Here is a 15,835-nt window from a genome sequence, read left to right as displayed (position 1 = left end):
CATACAGCTGTTTCTTAGTGGTGGTTACAAACATAATTACTATAGAATAAACACCTGTAAGAAAAATCATACTGTATACAGTGCATGTAAAAAAAAATAAAATAACATAGTAATGTTTATTTTTAAGAATGTAATCAAAAATTAAAACTCTAAATTCATTTCACATTAAGTTAAATATTTCAAGCCTTTTAAAATTTTATTTTAATGATTATGGCCAGTATTTCAAATTATTAAAATATTTCATAAGATAAAGCAAAATAGATTTACAATTGTAACTTTATTACAGTTACTGCTTCAATGGATGCGATAAGTCTGTGAAACTATTGAGGTGTCATTGAAGAACAGGCAACCTTCAGCTTACAGTATCTGTATTTTTGGGTCAGGTGTTTCTTATCTTCCTCTTAACTATACCTCATACAGTAGATTCCTTATTGGGTTCAGGTCAGGTGAGTTGGCTGGCCAGCCAAGTAAAGTAATATCATGGTCAGCAAACCAGTTAGTAGTAATTTCGTCCCCTGTGGCCAGGTAGTAAGTCCTGCTGTAAAAAGGACATCTGCATCTCCATAAAGCCTGTCAGAAAAGGGAAGCACGAATTGCTCACAAATCTCCTGGTAGATGGCTGCATTGACTTTGGACTTGATAAAACCCAATTAAACAACACCAGCAGATGGCATGGCACGGAACAACATCATTGACTGTGGAAAATTCACACTAAACTTCAAAAAGCTTGATTTCTTTGCCTCTAATTTTTTTAGACTCTAGGACCTTGATTTCCAAATGAAATGCAAAATTTTATTTCATCTGAAAAGAAGACTTTGGATCACCAAGCAAGAATCCAGTTTTTCTCTTTAGCCCAGGGCTAGATGCTCTGGTTCGGGAATGGCTTGATACTAAAAATGAAATGCTTGTAGCCTATTCCCTAAAGATATCGGTGCATGGTGACTCTTGTTGCACAGACTCCAGCCTCTCCTCTCTGTGTGAACCCAAGCTTTTGAGTCAGCATTGCTTGACAGTCTTTTTAGGCTTTAGTCATCTCTGTTGCTTTTGCACCTTTTTCTAGAACACTTTTCCCTTCTAATAATTTTTTCATGTATTGTATATGAGTCAATACAGCAGTCTGCAAACAGCCACCCTTTTCAGTGGTAGCATTATGTGGCTCAACTCCCTTGTGGAGGGTGTTGATGATCATCTTCTAGACAACTGTCAAGTCAGCAGTCTTCTGCATGATTGTGGTTGCCTATGCTGAACCACACCGATAGAAATTAAATATTCTAATATTTTGACATATTGGATTCATCAGCTAAAACCTGCAATCATTAAAATTAAAACCAAAAGGCTTGTAATGTTTCTAAATTATATTAGAAAAAAAAAGTATAATTTTTTTTTAGATGCATTGTACTTTTTCCCTTTGGGTAGTCTGATTCAGTTTAGGTACCGATTAAAAAATGAAAAAGACTTTTTGAATGCATGTTTTCTTTTTGTTTGCAAAAAGGCATTCTTCTGTAAACTAAGAAACAATATATCAACCATAAGACACTGATGTTTTGTTGTTAATGGTGATTGGGATAATTATTCCAATTAATTGCTCTATATCTAGAGAAAAATTATGTCTTTAAATAAATTTAATTGGTCTTTAAAAGCACTATCACCTAAGAGGCACTAAGCACCTCTCTGAAACGTACGCAGACCCTGGCCCCCTTTCTCTGTGTTTTCATTATGCTTCTAAATGCCCCCACCATTGTGTCCTGTTCAATTAGTCCTCAACATGGATGTGTGTTAATCCCACATCACAATGAAGTAGGCTTTCATATGGTGCTGTGCGCCTGTCTGCCTAATACAAACAACCCTGAAACTGGTGAGATTTCCTAAACCTGGACTTCTGGAGGGAGGGGCGCTGAGGCCATCAGTCCCTGAGGCAGACAAATTGCATTTCACATGTGCGTATGAGTTATGGTCGCGATTCAAAGGAGCCTTATTGGATTGGCTCTATTAAGGCCGACTGCAGCAAGCATTAGGATGTCTTGAATCGCATTATGGGTGACTTGTGACGGAGAAGATAAAAGCATCGAATAGAGCAAGGATGATTTGCCCTCGCCTCGGCCAGGTGTCCCAGATTGCCTCCTAATCAGATACTGTAGGTGGAGTGGCTTCTATCTGCAGTGACATTAACATGTAATTAGGGCCTTTTACCGTGTGGTGAAAAGAAAAGGGACCAGAAAGGCAAGTGTTGATCTGGATCAGATTTGTTGAAAGTGAAAGGCAGAAGTCACTTCCCATGTGTGTGTATATATTTTATGTCTCATACATGAAAAGGTCTGAATAAACAACCTGATTAGTGGGTCCTAAAGCATTGGACCATGAATTGTGCACATACATCACTGCCAGTAGGTCATTATACATTTACATTTACACCATCTGGCAGACACTATTATCCAGATTGACTTACAGAAGTGCTTTTTCCTTTTTATCCAATAACAAATAATTTTGCTAGTACAAATAGGTCAGGGTTTAAAAACAAAAATAATTATTATAAAAATTTGTTTTAGCAACAAAAATATTATAAGAAGAAGGATTTTTTTTATTTTTCAGTCTTAGAAGACAGTGACTCAGCTGTTTGGACCATCAATGGAATTTAATTTTACCACCTAGGTGCCAGTACAGAGAAGAGTTATGTGATGCATGTCTTGTCACTATCTTGAGGAATGATGAGCCCAAAAGTGAATGTGATGCAGAGCAGGGTTTGATACATGCCTTCAAATGGGTAGTAGGCAAACAGCAGTCTTTTAAATCTAGTGGGGTCAACTACTGAAAGCCATTGGACCGAATGCAATGAGTGGGTGGTATAGGAGAACTTGTGGACTTTGACAGACAGTCATTCAGGTACATTCTGGGTCAGTTCCAGAAGTTAGGTAGGACTTCAAGCTGCAAGTACAATCTTGCGATGAAAGAGGACCGAACAGTCACTTTGTTAGCCCCACGAGAAGAAAAGTCCAGACCGACCTGATTTTTAAAACAGAAGGCTACATAACCAAGTCAGCTTAGAAATATAGAGTGGAATAGTTGTTTGTCCAACGTCAGCCCATGGTGCCATGTGTTAACCGATGGTGTTCACTGGATCTTGACATAGGGATATAGAGCAGTTTAGCCTTAATGAGATTTAATTTCAGGTATTAACCTGCCTTTTATGATCTCTGCCAGACCTGCTGAAATTTGTAAAGAAATACAAGTGTCTAAAGGATAAATAAAGAGGATGCGTTGAATGTCATCAGCATAGCATGGTATGAACACCATGTTATGAGAGATTAGGAATAGAATAGGATCAAACACTGAGCCTTGTGGGACACCACTGGAGTGGTGGTGTCACCTCATAGGATTGTCCCTGCTGGTAGCAAACCAACACCATGCACCACTAATTCTAAGGCTTATAGAGATAGACATAAGAAGCTTATGAATTATATTTGTGTAAGCTGCTGAGAGGACAGGGTGGATGAGGATTGATAATAGTGGTTAAGGTAAAAGTGCAAAGCTACTTAGGAATAGCCACAGGAGCTATACCTGTGGAGTGTGTTGCCTTAAAAAACATAATTTTGTCATTACAATGTGGGCTTTTTTAAAGCTCTTGTTGTTTCGTGAATACAATTACAAAAAAAAAAAAAAAACAGGCAGGCAAACACTATTCTACATTGTGTTTCTGGTTTTCTCCCAGCACGGCAGCAAGCCAAAGGTTGCTAACAACTTAGAGAATGGGCTCTCTATGCTGCTCACTTTATGTCTTTGTGGATTCAGTTGCACGATTGGCTGGGGCCATGTGACTGGTCTGCTGATCAGCATATGCTACTGTGGGCTAATCCTGCCTTACTGAACCCTATGACCCTTAGACCATTGCTTTCCCACACTAAATTTGGGACCGGGCCAAGAATGAAGAGACGGGCTCATACTGTCAAAACTCATATATTTGACTCTTTTTTTTTTTTTTTTTTTTTTTTACTGTCTGTGTCGGCATGTCTGCCATGATCACACTTTGTCACGTTTGCCTGTATATCATTTCTCAATCTGCAATTTCTCAACTGCAGTGTGTATGTGGGGTTGCAACAAATATTAAATAATAACACAAATAAAAAAATAATGCACATATAGCTTGATAATCTTATGTTGTACCGAGCATAACCGAACTACAAACAAAATAGAAGACAATCTAAAAACAGATATTGCAATTCTGGAAAAGAATTGAATAAAAGTTCATAAAAAAATACTGCTTCTAAACTTGTTTACTTTTATGTAAATTTTAACCACTCAACATCTGTTTAAAAAATAAAAAATATACTCTCCGGCCACATGTTGTTAGTCTTCCAGCTGCACGCTTGCTAAAAAGGGGCGCACAACTTAATGCAGGTTTTACGCCAGATGCCCTTCCTTACACAGACCTCCCGTTTTAACAGGACTTTGGACCGGCACCGCATTCAGTGGCTGGAGTTTTGGACATGGGGTGGGAATCAAACACGTCTTTCCGCATGGCAGGCGAGAGACCTAACATTGCACCTCCAATGCCTCCACTCTCGGCCCACATGTACCCCTGCTTATTAATACAGTTATCCAATCAGCCAATTACATGGCATCAGCATGATTCATAATTCACAAAATTCAGTTTCTGTGTAAATCAAACATCTAAAAGAGGATAAAAACTTTGACCTCAATGACTTTAACTGTGGCATGGTTGTTGGTGCCACGGTGGCTGGTTTAAATATTTTAGAAACTGCTGAGCTCCTGGGATTTTTTTTATACACAGAAGTCTCCTCATTCTCCTCTCTCAGTAACAAGACATTTCCTCTGGTTAAACTTCTGCTCACTGGATTTTTTTTTCTTGAAAAACGTGAAAGTACCAGGAGAACAGCAGTTTCTAAAATAATAAAAATGATCTTGATATCCATCAAAATAAGCTTTTAAAGGTTCTGGATTATTTTACACATTGAACATTTTCCACATGATTTAAAAACTACTTTCACCCCTGTTAATTAAACCTACTTTTGATTGTTATCTGTCAGTCACCAGCTCCGCCATTCGTGGTTAGTTAATTCCGCCAATTGCGGAAGGATATGTGTTAGCAGAGCAAAATAACTTTTTATTGCAATATTACTCTTTTAGTCATGCTGAATATCAGCAAAGCTGTGATGCTGTCGAGGACGCAGCAACAGAACTCCCTCTTATTTGACATTGCTTAAGTAGAACATTATATAATGATGGTTGCAATCATCAGTATGGATTTAACATACTGTATTAAGCTTTTTAAAATGTTCTTGAATGATACTTCAATTTGATCAGTAAAAATGATATTTTTTGCATTTTTGCAGTATGCACAAAAGGGCAGGCTATGAGTGGACAATACCGGATGTTGGCCAAGTATGGGGGCTTTGTGTGGATCGAGACTCAAGGCACTGTCATTTATAGTAGCCGCAACTCTCAGCCGCAGTGTATTGTGTGTGTCAACTATGTCCTGAGGTTAGTTGAACGGGTTGCTGTAAACCACATGGTTATTGTAACTTACTTTATATTTTTCAAGATTTTATTTGGTTCCAATGAAACCTAACAAAATGTGGGAAACCTTATTCTTTCTTCTGTGTTCTTTCTTATTTTAAAAGTGATATTGAGGAGAAGTCAACAGTCTTCTCTAAAGACCAGACAGAGTCTTTGCTGAAGACGCATATGAGCAGTTTCTTTAGCCAGGCTGGATCTACTGTCGAACCTGAGAATAGACTCATCAAGTTCAAAGAGGAACCCGAGGATCTCACACACTTGGCACCAACTCCTGGTGATGGGGTCATCCCCCTTGACTTTGGTAATAGCAGAACAAGCTTGTCATACCTTTTATTATCTCAAATTGTGATTTTGTAGTGTACTTCATACATATGCTGTGTAATGTTAAGTGACACTTTACTGATGCATCCTACATTGTAGGTCGTCCTTCATTTGAGGAATACCCAGTGTACTCGAAAGGTTCCCCTATGCATCACTCGGTCATTGATGGTCATAACATGCCTAAATTAAGTGGCAACTTTTCTATAATCCAGGCCTCACCAGCCAGCAGTGCCACTCCCAGCCTAAGCAGCTGCTCTTCGGTAAAATCACACCTTCCAAAACACTTGTGGGATCTCCTATATAGGAGATATATACTTTATAAATAAATATAAAATGTATTGTTTGTATGTCATTCTACAGCTCAGCAGCCCAGATGATTACAAAAGCCCAGTGGATGACCTAAAGATGGAGATCACAGAGAAACTGTTTGCTATGGATACCCAGGGGAAAAACTCTTACAACCAAGAGGTAAAATCTAGTTAAAGGTTGTGTATTCTGTTATCTCTAACACATTTCTGGCAATACAAATATTTAATATTGGAGGGAGGTTGAAATCTTAGTGGGTTTCTGCATGTTTGTGAATGGATTACACGGTTATGTGAACACTGTGACACAAACTTGGCAAGATAGGATCTCTGGACTGAAAAAATATGGAATCTAATTTTCAAGTTAAATTTGATTTAGGATAATCTGTTTGTGGTCATCCTCCATATCCATGAAAGTGAATGGTTCTTGGCCATTTTTAATAACAAAAAAATACTATGTTTGGCTTGCTAGAGAGTGTGTGTTTAATAGACTAGTGTGCAACTTTTAATTTATTTGAACTATACACCTAAACCATGCACACTATACTTCATATCTTTTTTAAATACAGTGCATGTTTCTAAACCACATAATGCCCTAGAAAGGCAGCATTGGCTAATGTCTAGCTCTTCTTTCTTCTGTTTCTTTTAGACTGACCTGAGTGATCTGGATCTGGAGACATTGGCCCCCTACATTCCAATGGATGGTGAAGATTTTCAGCTAAATCCCATCTGTCAGGAGGAACCTCTACCTGAGACTGTTGCTCATGGCATTTCCCAGTACAGCTTTAGCAACATTGCCAACTTCTTCCAGCCACTGACCCCACCTCCTGGGGCCCAATTCCAGCCTGACCCACACTCTACTAATGAGAAGCAAGCACGCAGTGCTACCACAGTGGAGCCCTGGCCCCCAATATTTTATGCCAGTCCAATGCCTCTGGCACACTACACCAACCCAGCCAGCACACCACTGTCCTCTGTGGGTGGGCATGACAGTCTTCATTGGCCACCTGACCCACCAATAAATTACTTAAATATTAAAGGTGGTGTGACAGACTCATTGTTGGAAAAACACCCATGCCAAGCTCTGCAATCAAATCACTTGTCCCTCCAAAATCTAAGGTAAAAAAGTAGCATTGTCCTAAAAGTACACTGTCTGCCAAAGAAAGAAAAAAAATCTGTGTTATAATCTGCTTCAACTGGTCAGGTCTAGGCTCAGCAATGGTATGTGGCAATAAATTTAAGTCAGCGGACTACCTGAATGTAGTAAATGACCAGATTATGAGGAATCTTTTTTTTTTTTTTTTTTTTTTTTTAGATTAACTGACCACCACATTGTGTGCTGTAATAAAAGCTAAAGGTGGTCAAAGAAAATCTTAGTGTGTGACTTTTTTTGTGTGTTTTTTTTTTTTGGCAAGGCAGTGTAGTTTCTGAGTGTATCCTTGGCAACATGTGACATCTGAATAACGAGCGTGTCATTTAACAGGTCTGTGGAAAAATATGAACCTTGTAAAGCCTTCAGAGACATAAGCCCAGCCCGGCTCACAGTGCCAACCACTATGAAGCGCTCATTTTCACAGATTAGCATGGTAAGTCAACTCAATACTAGATACAACCACTCATGTGGCAGCAGCACAATGCCCAAACGATGTATGTAAAAGTTAGGAGCTTTAGTTAATATTTTCATCAAACATCAGAATAAGGGAAAGTGTGATTTCTGTGACTTTAAACATGGCATGGCTGTTGGTGCCAGAAGGGCTGGTTTCAGAAACCGCTGATCTACTGGGAATTTCACACAGTGCCTAGAGTTTACACACAATGATGTCTGATGTGCTTGATGAAAACTGATGTGAATATTAACTAAAACTTTTATCTGTTGAAATTGATGGAACTTCTTAAAGAACCTTTTTTCTTTTCTTTTTAATTTAATTAATATGTGTTGACATACTTGTGCATTATGCAGGGGGTCTCACCTGCTACCAAGCCACCAGATATGTGGAAAAGGATGAAAAGTGAAAGCTGTGCCATTTTGAACAGGATGTCTCAAAGCAGTAGTGCCTTAACAGGTAAAGTCCACAACCCTAAAACCAAAGAAATAAATCAAACATTCATTAACACCAATGCATTGTCCGTTTTTTTTTTTTTTTTTTCAAAGTTTTCGTGCAAAAAATGCTGATTCAGTGCTGTTAGAAATATACTATTTAATCATTTTAGAATATGAATTAGAAAAATATTGATTGCTTGAAACATGTAATCTCCTTTCATACGCTTTAATGTTAGCCTTTCAGCTCAATTTTTTACTGTACTGCACTGTTTTTTTGTTTGTTTTTTTTTAAATGTACTTGCATTTTTTGCTGTGCAGATGAGCACGTGGTCCACCAGCATAAGAAGACTCAGTATCAAGGTAATCAAACAGCACTGGGGAAAAAAAATTATTTAGAACAGTGTTGTAACTACTCAGACTACAACATGGTGCCCAACACAAAAATGCAAGGTGAGCTCATTATATGCAATTTCTTCAAAGTCTCCAAATGAACAATGTCTTGCTTAAGATGTTTTTTTTTTGTGTCATTTAAAAAATATATTATTTTAATGCATAGGGACAATACATTAAGTATAATCATCAATTATTAGTGTCCTTTGTCATTGGTCAAGTGGCATTTAAGTGCTTTTGAGTTAAACATAGATTTCAGCATGACATTATTGTTGAAACAGATAGTGGAGTGGTGCTGGTCTTAATACTGCTTCTTGTTTAAACAAATATTACACAGGAAAAATGTGCTTAAGTTATTTTTTTAGAACCACACATAACTGGAACAAACCTGGGACAGTTTTTAAACTGGGACAGTTTTATGCGAACTGTCACACACATCCATGACTCTTGAATTGGTTCATTCTGGACCTATTGGATCATTGCTTAAAAGTCTATACTGTATTTATGCTTCCTACCAAATTGAAACCTTTTATTCTGGTAAGTCCCATTAACAGGTGTTTTTTTTTATAGCCGTACAGCTGTTTAGTCCCAGTCCTATGAGTTCTTGTCACATTGCACATAAAATGCTTTTACTTAGCTGTGATTTCTACTCATTTTTTAAGATGAAATTTCAAATGTTTAAGTGATATCTAAGAGATTTTTTTTACAACCATATTTCCTCCCAGCAATTGATGGTTCAGCACTATTTTCTTCAGGTTTTAATTAATGTATTGGACAACTTTTAACTCAATTTCAATAATTTTTTGAAAATATTTGTTTTTTTAATCTTTGCTTGATGTAGGCCAATAACTGGACATTTCTAAAACAATCCTTTTTTTTGGCCAAGCAATGTACATCCATAATACCAGTTACAATTTACCTGCATGTATAGTAAATTATGATTTGGCATCCTTAGGTGTGGCGAGTCGTCTTCTTGGACCCTCATTTGAGATGTTCTGTCTGCCTGAGCTGACGCGTTATGACTGCGAAGTAAACGCACCCCTACAAGGCAACTTGCACCTGCTGCAAGGCAGTGATCTACTGTGTGCTTTAGACCAGGCCACCTAGAGTGACATCGTCTTAGTCAGTTAACCGAGCTATATCACGTACATGGAGTTTCAACCACAGTCCTGATTATATTCATACAGTATGTTTGATCGTGGTCCTTCATTATCTTTCCACTGCCCATTGTAGTATTTTCCTTTCAGCATACCCCACTTAAGTCATCAGTCAATCTCTTAATGAGCACAAAATGTGCACAATATGGGGACTTAATTGCACACACCTCTATCCTAGCATATACAATGAGAATGTAGCTTTGTGTTTTATTGTCTTCATCTAAGTATATAAATTATATGCAGTCATATACATGGTATAATACAACATACACATATTATACAGTAAAGCATTTTACTTGCAAAAGCTCTTTCTTAAAGGTGCAATCATTATTTTTTATTTCTTGCTTGTACAAATAACCTGGAAGATGTAAAGTTTAAAACATGATAAAAAAAAAAAAAACCTAAGTCATGATCTTGGCACACATCTTTTAAGTGGTTGTAAAAATCCATTTGAAAAACCTGCCTCTATATTGGAATGTTTTTTTGTGGTTGAATGAGCCCCCTGCCAGTTATTTTATACACATTACAGGCCACTGCAGATCCTGTCAGTGGAGCTTTATGAACATGGGTGCAAATGAGGGGCTAGCTCAAAGTGGTAAAAAGAAGGAATCATTTAAAATTTTAATCCACTTACTTAACTGTTGGAGACCTAATGCACCTTTAATGTGCTGATCATTTTATGTCCAGTTTCCTTGTCTTTCTCTTGGCTATCTGTTTTTGTGCCTTTAGCTAAATTTCTAGTGCATTTCTTTCTTGGTTTCTTTGTCCTGCTCTCTTGAAGAAAGATGATCTACTGTAAGAATATTATTTGTCCTCAGACTTTCTGTATTTCTTTCTACATTTCCTACCTCTGACACCTTAAGCCTTTACCTGCAATATTTATGCATGCTTTAGTGCCTTCTCTGTTCAATTCATAAAGTGTTATAGCAGTACTTTTCTTTTTGTAAGTCAGTCTCTTTATCTGTTTCTCTCACTTTCTTTACATTGCCTTTTATGTGGTGACCACTTTGTATAGTTTTTATTTTTGTCATTTTAGCTGTATACATTATATTTAAAGGAGAATTCTCTAACGTTTCTATGATAAAGTTCTCTATAATGTTAAAGTTGTAGCACTCAAATACCTGGGTACTTTGTCTTGTCTACTCAGTAGATGTGGATCGGAGTGCTGATTGTAAGTGGTCTGTAGTGCTGGTATCTGTTCCTTTATAGTGGCATTTTTTTCCCTTTGTGATACACAAACGCATATATTATTGTTGGCAGGCCAGTGCAGTTTTCTATTTACTATAATACTAAATAAGGGAAAAAAAGAGAAAAAATATTTAAATTAAAAAGTCTGTTTTTGAGATGGGCAAATTAGCAAACGTTCTATTCCACATTTTCACTTTTTAGCATTTATTAATGACGTGTGACAATTGTGTTAAGAAATTGTCCTTAATACTTACAATAGTATTTCTGTCATACCAGCTGAGGTTGTCTTTTAAGTCGAATGAACTAGTACTATAATGGATAAATAAATTTTGACCTAATTACTAAAGTTTTGGCTGAAGGCGTACTCTTCCTATTGTATTTGTATTTGTTGATTCAATCAACATTTTTTTTGCACCCACACATACCACATAACTCTGCATTTGCTGTTAATCTTGGAATAGTAGGAAATATTTCATGAAGACACCCTTAAATGATCATTCTCTATGGTCAGTTTTACCTAATAGTTGAAAAGAAAAACAAAATAATATAAGTCAATTACAGTGTTCTTTTAATGAGTTTAGTTGAGACACACTATATGCTTTCGAAACCGGGTCATGTGTATTCACAACCAGAATGAGATTCTAAATGCTGTAGTTTTCAAGATAAGCAGATTAGAGAGCTTAGAGGATTGCACATCTGCATAAATGACCCTTGAACCTGAGGTTCCTATGTATAGGCCCAAAATGTCCTCAGTGAACTTTAGATGTTTGGAAAAAAATTCCTCCATTCTATCTGATAAAATGTTAGGACATTACGCACAGTAGACACAATATGAGGCCAATGGAAGATACATAGAGATATTCCAGTGTTCACTGTAGTAAGATAGAGAGATATAGGCTGCTCAGTCTACCCTACTGATGCACATCTCTCTAGTCTGAACATCGCCTCTGTCTAGAAAAGATTTTCCTCTGTCTAGAAAAGATACATTTGCTGTATTTATAAAATTAAAAAAGTTGAAGTTAAAGGGGATGCCCGAGTATGCGAGGACATACAGTGACAGTCACTAAAAGGCCTATGGTTGCGCTTCAGCCTTAGGCCCAAATGTATATGACTCTACACAGCTGCAAAATGCATCTGACATATGTTCAATTCACTTGAAATGCAAGTAATGAATAGATTATAATAAAAACTCTTGTGTCAGAGCAATAGAAAGGTGCAGATGGTGTTAATATGGCTCACACGCTATTACATTCCCAATTGGCTTAACCCTAAGGCTAAGTAATTAGCATGTAAAATTGATTTATATGTTCATGTCATGGGCAGTGTCGAAATACTTTTAAAGTATTCCTTTCCTTGGCACTGGGGTGGAGCCCTGAAGGGTAAATCATTTATGTCTTTAATAACTTTTAAATATGATATATTTAATATGTATCTTTCACCTTAAAATGTGGATATATTGTAGCTTAAATTATTAAATAAATAGATTGCAATTAGTTTATGAAATAAAGCTAATAATACACTGTATGCACCTTTCTAGGTAAGAGATGTACACTAAGGGTGTACTCTTATAGGTACCCCCTCAGCGATGAGAAAAGATCCAGTTTAGTACCTTTTTCTGAGAATATTGGTTACCCAGACTTTATTCTAATAGACAAACAGTACTAACGCACGTAGTTGGCTAAATTGTACTTGTACCAAAATTCTAAAAGGTATTGCATTAATAAATATTCTTTATAAAAGAATGTTAAAAATATAAAAATTAATAGAGAAAAACATGCAGGAAAAAAGTGACAACAATGGGTCTGTAAATGGCTCTAATTTACACTCGAGACAGACAAATCACAGACAAACCTGCCCATCGATATATGCCCTATGTATACAGTAGTTCATTATTATGTAGCCGCACTTCTTGACCTTTTGCACATTTCGTACATAACGCCCAAATATTTTCGCGGCTGAATTGCACTTGAAAGTGTGCACAAACAATGTATACAGTATCTGGCCACCAATATTTTAAAATGTATTATTAACCATTAACAGAAATGAAAAGGAATTTCTGTTAAAAGTTTGTGTTACAGAGATTGATGCCAAGGTTAAATGTAGTAAACGGAGTTAACCTCTATCATTCTTTTTCGTGGTGTGGCCAAATATACAACTGGTGATGCTCTGAAAGATGTATATTTTCTAATAAAAACTCCTAAAAGTTTGGGCTTGTTAGTCGCACTAAGTAATTCTGTATTTTAATATGCTAAACCATTATTATTATTATTATTATTATTATTATTATTATTATATTCATAAAGCATTATTGTTGTTGATAGTAAGGTATGGGAAATATTACCCAATGAAATGCTGTATCTCTGCACTGATATCATAATAAAACATATTGATCTTTACTCTCTGTCTTCTGTTATTTATTCATTTATTTATTTATTTATTATGTGTCTCAATGATTTTTATTTCTAGCAAACATTTACTTTTTGGTTGTTACCTAAATATTAATAACAACATGGGTCTCATAAGCAAAATATCTTTGATGTTTTTTAAGCAAAGAACAGGATATTCGTAGTTGCCACTGTACTGTAAAGGGAGCAGCGCTTCCTGTTAATTCCTGAATAGTTTAAGAGATATTGACATACTTTACACACGACAAGCACATTTATTTAAATCTTAGACTGCTAAACCTGATTTTCTCTGTACTGAGTGGTTTTGTGTTTTCCATATTCGGTTATATTTAAAATAAAAGTAGAATTTTTTTTTTCTTGTGTTTAAGAGGATTCATTCACATAAAGCATTTCTTTTTTTTAAATCAGCTTTTTGACTCGCTAGATACTAAGTTGGGACCTTTAAAATTTGCAAAGTTCTCATTTTTTTTAAATAAATTGTTTGCATAATAAATCCTGTTGAAAGAATTTGTCCTTTAACTAACATTTCTCAGTAGTATAATCTTTTAAATAATATTAGTTCCTTTACATTCACCAGTTAAGCTTTTCAAATGAACTGACATTAGAAAAAAAAAGGCCGACTCTACAGTATGTGGACTTTGGAGATAACAACAACCTCCTAATTAATACATACACTAACATTCTACATATGCTGTATCTGCATCACACTGTACATAACTGCAGAAAGCCTATTGTTCATATTGTTAGAATATTTCATAATCACACTCTTCAGTGTCACCCAAATGTGGATGGGTTCCCCTTTGAGTCTGGTTCCTCTCAAGGAAAATTTCCCTCTGGGATTAATAAAGTTATTTGAATCTTAAATCTTGAATCTTGAAAGGTTTCTTCCTCATACTATCTAAGTGAGTTTTTTCCCTGCCACAGTCTTAACTTTTTTGTTTCTTACAGTATGTTCTGTAAACCTGCTTTGAGATGATAAAAATCACTATACAAATAAGATTGAATTCAATTGAATTGAATAAAAAATAAATAGAAAGATCAAGTGTATTAAGTCTATTTTTTGACTAAGAACAAAAAGAGCCACACGTAAAATTTTAAAGCATAAAATTCTGTGCAAAAGTCTTAGGCATCATATTATCTTGCTATCATTAAACTGATAAACAGTATTTTACACTACTGATTATTTTTAAGCTAAGAGTTTTCTCACCAGATATTCACTGTGTTTTTAAAAATATTTTCTAATTTAATTTTGCATATGCCTTTTTCTTGTATGTGCTCAAAACGTTTGTACAGTACAGTAAAACAGCTGTTCGGTTTTATGGAGTGTGCAAGAGAATATGAGTGCTTCTGATAACTTTGTCACATTTGCTTCTTTCTGTTTTCATGCAAAACAGCAGCCTACCGTACATTCATTCTTTTTTGTTTCCATCTGAAAACTGGTCATGTAATACTGTATGCTGCTTTCTTTGAAGACATGCAAATATTCTTCTGTGATGTTGTTTATTTATTAATTTTAAAATTAGCTTTGGAAATAATAAATTATTTTGTACATAATAATAGATATAATTAACATTTCAGTTTTTACTTGTGGCTTTCTTTGTTCTTTCAATTATCTTGCAGTGGTATTTCTTGTAACAAGCTTTCGAGCTTGGACTAAGTTGATATGTTTTTTTTTTTTATAATGTTAGTAAATAGAGATTAATTATTATATAAAAGATTATACTCCTAAGACATGATAGTAAAATGACAAGTTTTATGCTTCTACTAAACCAGTAAAATTTTGACAGATCTTTTAAAACAGAATTAATTATACAGTACAAGTAATCTTTACAAAATAAATATACTAAATAAGATTTTTTTTGTATCTAGTCAGTCAAACAACTGATTTTAAAGAAATTTTTTTTTACATGAACGAATCCTCTTAAACACGAGAACATGTTTTTTTTACTCTTTTTCTAAATACATCGGAATATAAGAACACAAAAGCACGCAATCCAGGGAGCAACAGTTTTAGCAGTCTAAGATATGAGTAAATGCTTGTTGCATGTATGCTTAAATATGTCAGTTGAATTAGTTGCTATCAGTTAGTTCAAATATGTTTAAATGGATTTCTGACTCCAACCACCAAACTAATTCAGTAATGTAAAGAACATGAGAGTGAAATGTAGTTACAGCTTTAAATATGCTTTTTTGCAAATCTTACTGTAAACATGGTAAAACAGCTTAGAGTGGACCATGGCCCCATTTAACCTGTAAGATGGCTGAATGCAAATAGGCAGACACGCCAGACTTTTCCTACTTGTGTTGTCTGTACAGTCACTTATTACAGTAATGTCTGCTGGACTTTGGCCTAGTTAACCCACCCCTCTCTCTTTTTTGTTATTGTCCCCATTATTGTCCTTGTTCTATGTGAACTATGACGCATGATACAGGTCCCATGTGTTTCTTCCCATGTGTTTACAAAGGGAATCCACTGGAGCCGTTTGCTCAAACGGA

At 35.8% G+C, this 15,835-nt stretch overlaps 1 protein-coding gene across 1 annotated transcript in view; it reads left to right on the top strand.

Moving 5' to 3' along the window:
* epas1b (endothelial PAS domain protein 1b) overlaps positions 1-13,330 on the top strand; it is a 37,577-nt gene extending 24,247 nt beyond the window's left edge. Inside the window, exons 8-16 of the mRNA XM_053501905.1 lie at positions 5,349-5,496; positions 5,637-5,833; positions 5,953-6,113; positions 6,214-6,321; positions 6,808-7,277; positions 7,642-7,744; positions 8,119-8,221; positions 8,518-8,649; positions 9,545-13,330. Coding sequence (XP_053357880.1) covers positions 5,349-5,496; positions 5,637-5,833; positions 5,953-6,113; positions 6,214-6,321; positions 6,808-7,277; positions 7,642-7,744; positions 8,119-8,221; positions 8,518-8,649; positions 9,545-9,696 — 1,574 coding nt within the window. The 3' untranslated portion in view covers positions 9,697-13,330. The remainder of the gene's footprint in view (positions 1-5,348; positions 5,497-5,636; positions 5,834-5,952; positions 6,114-6,213; positions 6,322-6,807; positions 7,278-7,641; positions 7,745-8,118; positions 8,222-8,517; positions 8,650-9,544) is intronic.
* Positions 13,331-15,835: the final 2,505 nt, after the last annotated feature.

This window comes from Clarias gariepinus, chromosome 8 (assembly GCF_024256425.1).
Source record: "Clarias gariepinus isolate MV-2021 ecotype Netherlands chromosome 8, CGAR_prim_01v2, whole genome shotgun sequence".
NCBI classification, from domain to species: Eukaryota; Metazoa; Chordata; class Actinopteri; order Siluriformes; family Clariidae; genus Clarias; species Clarias gariepinus.
Note: the sequence above shows the minus strand (reverse complement) of the source record. Positions and strands in the feature narration are given on the sequence as shown.